General features: G+C 59.1%; 1 protein-coding gene across 1 annotated transcript in view; it reads right to left on the reverse strand.

Annotated features, from left to right (window-relative positions):
- Nucleotides 1–1,564: 1,564 nt before the first annotated feature.
- The window catches only part of ZGPAT (zinc finger CCCH-type and G-patch domain containing), a 19,818-nt gene continuing 15,195 nt past the window's right edge, over nucleotides 1,565–6,187 (reverse strand). The window contains exons 3-7 of the mRNA XM_008074707.1: nucleotides 3,973–4,106; nucleotides 3,599–3,754; nucleotides 2,628–2,747; nucleotides 2,131–2,536; nucleotides 1,565–1,950 (exon numbers count right to left, since the gene is read on the reverse strand). Coding sequence (XP_008072898.1) covers nucleotides 1,812–1,950; nucleotides 2,131–2,536; nucleotides 2,628–2,747; nucleotides 3,599–3,754; nucleotides 3,973–4,106 — 955 coding nt within the window. The 3' untranslated portion in view covers nucleotides 1,565–1,811. The remainder of the gene's footprint in view (nucleotides 1,951–2,130; nucleotides 2,537–2,627; nucleotides 2,748–3,598; nucleotides 3,755–3,972; nucleotides 4,107–6,187) is intronic.

Below are 6,187 nucleotides of genomic sequence, written 5' to 3' on the forward strand. Positions count from 1 at the left end.
TGGGGGGAGGGGGTGGAGGTGGGGACCAGCCATCAGCCTTGTTCCAAGGCCCGAAGGTAGGAGCAGAGCTGGGCGCACAGACCTGCCCCAGCCCACACCCCCCATCAGTGGTGGAGGGGCGGTAGAGCCCAGTCCCTCAGGAGCCGATGAGGACCTACCTGTGGCAGGCCGTGCACAGCACCCACACCCAGAGGAACAGGCAGCAGCAACCCAGGACCCAGAGGGCAGGAGGGGCTGAGGATATCTGCAGCTCCATCCTGTGCAACCTGGGCCTGGGGGCAGAGGAGCGGGGCACTGGAGCTGGCCAGGGCAGCCCTGCTCTGGGGCCCCGTCCTCCCTCTCCGGCTCTGACTCAGCACAGGAAGCCCCAAGGCTCCACAGCCCCTCCCTCCAGGAGGCGCCCACCCTTCTGTCTGGCTGGGGCCCCAGCAGAGATGGGAGGGTGGCCGTGGCAATACCCAGTGTGGCCAGAGAGGAGGCCAGGGCAGCTGTGACCTTACCAAGGCTGCACTGTGGTCACTGCAGCCCAAACCCAAAATATGGGGAAGCCCCTGGACCTCTGCCACAGGCTTCAGACCTTGCCTGCAGGCGCCCCCTGCCCAGACATGGCTTCCCCCCCCAACACCCCGGCAATGCCCCCACGCCTCACCGAAGAGCCCAGCACCCTGAGGAACTGGAAAGGCAAGGCGGGGCCAGCAGGCAGGAAAGGGCTGCTTTGGGCCCTGAGTGCCCCCACCCACTTCTCCCTGGCTTTTCTCTTCTCCCACCATCCCTAACACAGGATGTTACCTTCCTGGGGTCTTGGCAGAGTTTCTGGGGCTGGGGACACAGGCCAGCAACACAGAGGCAGGCACTGGGTAAGGAGTGGTCTCTGGAGGTCAGGGCCTGTCTGCCCAAACCTGGGGAGTTGGCTTCTCTCACAAGGACCAATCAGGCCACAGCCAGGTCCCAAAGCACTGACTTGGATCTCAGCTGCCCCCAGGAGGGCACTGAGGGGCTGGGAGACCTGTCCAGGCACTTACCAAGGCCACCGCCAGCTCTTCCTCAGCTGTCAGGTCAAGCCAGGAAGGCCTTTGTGCACCTTCAGCAAGCCCCTGCCTCACTTCCTGTCAGCTTGCCACCGCCCACAGCCTCCCACCCACCTGCTGCGCCTGCTGAGATCTAGACGGGCTCTGCAAGAGCCCCAAGCCAGCACCACTATGAGAGCCTAACCCGCGTCCCCCCACATGGCAGGGAGGCAGGCAGAGTAGGTGCACTGGACAATCAGTGCCAAGCCCTGGCCCAGAACCCCTAAGCCCATGGGGCCGCGTCCCCTGCCTCACTAGCAGCACTCCCCATGGGAGCACAGTGCTCCCCACCCCTGGAGCAGCACTGAGCTCCCAGGTTGTGGGTGTCAGACAACCTGGGCTCTGACCCGCCTCAGTTAGAGAAGGGAGAGAGAGAGAATGCCAGCCCTCCCAGGCTGGGGCTGCAGCCCCACTCAGGCCCTCAGCCCAGACCACCTGCCACACAGCCCCGTGCAGACTCTTCTCTCCTGAGACCCCACAGCCAGCCCAGTCTTCACTGAATGACACTGTGATGAAATCACTTTAATGTCCTCGCTAAGAAGATGCCAATGGCAGGGTGGGCAAGGAAGTGTCCAGGTGCAACCCCGCTGCCCATCTCCTCTCAGCAGTTTCCACACCCCCAGGCTGAAGGGCCAAGGGGGCTGGCCTGGAGTGGCTGGCGTCCTGGTTGTTGGACAACAGCTGTCTTCCTGAGGACGGCTAGAGCCAGAGTCCCTGGCTCTGTCCACAGTGCTCGTGGGGCCTCTAGAACTCAGTCATCTTCTTGTGAGTGTCTGCCTTCCTCTGCTCACGCTGCAGGCCCGCCTCCTGTGCCCGGAGCTGCCCCAGCTGCCGCTGGGCTCCTGCCAGCTTCTCCTCCAGCTGGGCCGCTGCCACACTGTGCCTAGGGAGGGCTGCCATCAGCCAGGCCTAGGCACCCGCCCCAGGTGCTTGCCCACTGCCATGCCACTATGCAGGCCCCTCAGAATCAGCCTGCCATGCGAAGGCCTGGTGTGCTCATACACGTGTTGGTGCCTGGCTAACCCAGCTGCCCTCTCTACCCTGTGCTGGGTCCCACACGTACCGGCCGGCGTTGCGGGCCAGTGCCTCCCGAATGCCCTGGATGTCCCGTTGGGTTCGCTCGATCTTCTCCTCAGTCTGAAAGAGCTGCAGGCTCAGGGCACGCTTGGCGCTCTTGCTGGCATGGTATATGTCCTTGCTCCTCCTCCCTGGGAGGGCTCCCCTGGGCTCCGGGGCCCCAGTTGTCTGGTCCTGCAGCTTCTCATTCAAGAAGTCAAACACAGTCCGAGAGGGCTGGCGACCCCCAGGCCTGCGCCCTCTTCCCCGGGACCTGGGGGACCTCCCAGCACCAGTCCCACCGTGCCTAGGCAGCTTCTGCAGGAGTTCTGCACACTGGTCCAGCGACTTCCCACGAGGCAGCACCACTGCGTGGATGGGCTCCACTCGGCCTTCTGCATGCCGGCCCAGGCCTAGAAAAGACACAGGCTGGTACTGCTGCTGCTGCCGGACCCCAAGGCCATGCCGCGGCAGCCCGTCTCACCCAGGGCCATGCACACTCACCCTTGCCAAACTCGTAGCCCATCTTGGCGAGGAGCCTGGAGCCGATGCCCCGTGTGTGCACCTCCCAGCCAGCGAAGGCAGAGCTGCAGGGCCTGGTGTCTGCCGTGCCTGACTCCACCACTGCAGGAGACAGGACAGTGGCTCGGTTAGGCCAGTGGTCGCTGCATTGTGACCCGGGCTCCAGCCCATGTTGGCCCAAGAGCTCAGCTCCTGGGCAGAGCCCCAGTCCCACCCTCAGGCTCTGGCCCGTCACCCAGGCCTGCTGTGGTGACAACTGACAGAGCTTAGCCACCCCCACAGACTGCTGAACCGCAGGGTGGCACCTGATTGTACCATACCACCCCGCCTGGTCCTCCCACCTTACTGGATGCAAGTGCCTCCTTCCCTCATGGAGAGCTGCCAACTTCACTCCGCTCCCATCACCACAGATGGGGTTTCAGAAACCTCATTCATGTCTTAGGTCCGGGATACCTCCCCGTCTTGTTCTGATCCCTGAGGGCCGGGCACTGCCCACTAGTCCCCACTCACAACTCACATCCCGGGACACCTCCCCATCTTGTTCTGATCTCTGAGGGCTGGAAAGTTCCTGAAACTTCCACCCTGGTCGTGTGGACACTCTTCTTAGCCTGCCAGGATCCATAGGGTACCCAGGCCCTACATTTGAGAAGTGCCTTCCTGTGACTTCCTTGGCAGCTCCCGCATCAACAGCAGGGTGTGGCCACAGCCTCATGTCAGTGAGACTTCAGTTGTTGCCCACACGTTCCTTGGAGGCAAAGGCTGGGTACTGCCCTGTGGATCCTGGGACCTACTCAGGCCTTCCTGCTCCTCTGCCCCTTAGCCAGTGCCTCCATGAGAGGCACAGCCACACTGCCCCAAACTGGCAGACCATCTGTTTGGACGGGTCCCCAGTCGGAGCTCTCAGGGTAAGCATTCCACCCTCCTGACTCTGGACATCCCGAGCAGCAGCAAACCTCTGGCATAGCTGGCATCATCCATGTCGCCACCATCTGAGTCAGAGGACTCAGCGGCCTCTGTGCGCAGTGGGGGCAGGATGCTGTCCCCCTCCACCACAGCCTCCCTCAGCAGCAGTGAGTCAAACTTGACCGTGTAGTAGCCGCTGTCCACATCTGGAGGGACAGAAGGTGCCAGTGATCAGGGGCATGCTGGAAGGAGGGAGCAGGGCAGGTGATGCTAGGCACATCCGCTCACGTCAGGCCCAGATCCAGAATCCCAGGGAGGTGGGAGAGGCCACATGGTAAGAACACACGTGATGCCCGGGAGGGGGTCCCCAAAAGGGTCCTTGGTTCCGTGGAAGCCACTGGAGAGGCCCTGTGGCCAGCCTCACCCGTGATCCGTGCTGCATGCCAGAGGCCGTCCTGGTGCTTGGCCAGACACGCAGAGCCAGCCCGCAGGGAGCTCAGGTCCGGGTCCTGGAAGGGGCGCAGCTCATCCAGGGAGACCACCTGCCCGTGCGAGAACCTGCAGAGAGCCGCAGGGTCAGGGTTCAGGTATGGCCATCCACCTGGGCACTGCCACAGAGGGAGAGACAGAGAGCCCATCAGACATACATCCACAGGCACTCTCTCACACACACGTGCACACAGGCATTCACACACAAGCATGTACACATTATTTCACACAAGCATATACATACAATGCGCTCTTATGCATATATACATGCACGCACACATGCACATACTCACTTTCATGCATACACATACTCATTGTACATGAACTCCCACACATGTATACAAATGTGCACACACACACTCACTTTCTCTCAGGATGAACTTGGCACCTCTGAGAAGATGCCCCAAGTCTCCCAGCTTTCCAGGCTAGAGTGCCAATGGGCACACAACCCTACGATGGAAGCTCGTCATGTAGCCCCAAACAGCCACAGTTTGTCAGAACCACATGTGTCAGGGTGTGCATATGCGTGTGCTCATATAGCTGAGTCCCCTCCAAGCTAACAGTTATCAAACAGTGATGCCCTCACATATAGGAATGAGTGAACTAGCAAAATAAAACCAAAACCAAGACACACAGAGAGAGAACAGAGAGGCAACACGGGACACACTGTGACCTTTCATCTGCCAAACAAAGAAGTGAGCAGATTAAGCGCCACCCGCCACTGCTAAAACCAGGGCACCAGGAGAGCCAAGGCTGTGCCCAGATGCCCTCAGTGGAAGCTGGCTGGAAAAGGCAAAAGCAGCATTCAACAGGAAAGGCTGCCAAAGAGCCACCTGGTAGCTGTAACACCACTGCTGCCACCCCACCCCTACTGGAGGCTGGGTTGGCAACACGAAAAGCCTTCATGTTGGGTAGACTCTCTAGCCCAGCAAATGCATCCAACAAATGGGTTTTCAAAAGTAGTAATATGTACAAAGGTCCGGCCACAAGGATGTTAACCAAATATGAAAAACATGGAAACAATGGAAATTTCCAACCATGAAAAGTTGTCGAGTTGATGGTGTGCCTGTAAGATGAATGTGAAACAAACAGAACTGGCAGATGGCCAACAGAGCAGAGAGAGCACTGGGGAAAGTCCCTGCACGCAGCATGAGCAGCACAGTGAGTGAGGATGAGGGACTGGACTCAGAAGGAAATGGGAAACACTGGGTTTCCAACTCACCTACCTCACAACATCTAAGGAAACCTCCACAGTAAGCAGGGACTGAACCCTGAAACAAATATTTAGAACCAAAGATGCTTCTGGTTTCTGGCTGCAGTCAGGCAGAGGCCATTAAACCCTCCCACAGAAAAACAAAGCTAAACTGGACCAAATTATCAAAACTCATCGACTCAGTTCTGGAAACTGGCCAAAGCTGACAACACACTGAGAAGAGATTACCCCTGAACAACTGCTCAGTGCAGGTCAGGACAGGGAGTCTGCCTGCTCCCGGCCTGGGTCAGTAAACGCGAGAGCGTTCCTCGCTCTCTCAGCTGGCTGCAGAAACCAGCGGCAGGGAGGTGGGATGTGGGACAGAGAATGGGACCAGAGCCTGTGGCTCACTGTGGTGAGGTGAATGGAAACTGACAAGGAAGCCAACTGGGGCTGTGATTCCAGCTGGGCTGAGCACTGAGCAGCCAGATGTCTGGAGGGAGACCCTGAAGATGAGAGACCCCTGAAGGGTTGGCTCCCCACAACCTCTGGCTCTCCAGGAAGCTACTGCTGGTGTTGGATGCTCCAGGACCCAGAAAGGGAAAGTAGACACTGGGTGGCTGTACTTGGGATGTGCCCCCTCACCTAGGAGCTCCCCACCCACATGCTTCAGTGGGACGCTGCCTCGGCTAGAAGTGTCTGACTGAGCACAACCATGGCCTACATCACTGGCTGCCCACTATGCCATGCAAACACAGAAGCAATCCCTAGGAAGCCAGATAAAAAATAAAAATGAGTTTTAAAATCTGAGCAGAAGCCGGGCTCGGTGGCTCAGCCTGTAATCCCACGCCTTGAGAGGCTGAGGTGAGTGGATTGCCTGAACCTGCGGGTTCGAGATCCGCCTGGGCAACTTGGCGAGACCTCATCTCTACAATAAATCAAAAATTAGCCGGGCGTG

The sequence above is a fragment of the Carlito syrichta genome, unplaced genomic scaffold, assembly GCF_000164805.1.
Source record: "Carlito syrichta isolate Samal-C Ts95f unplaced genomic scaffold, Tarsius_syrichta-2.0.1 Scaffold117897, whole genome shotgun sequence".
In the NCBI taxonomy this organism is placed as follows: Eukaryota; Metazoa; Chordata; class Mammalia; order Primates; family Tarsiidae; genus Carlito; species Carlito syrichta.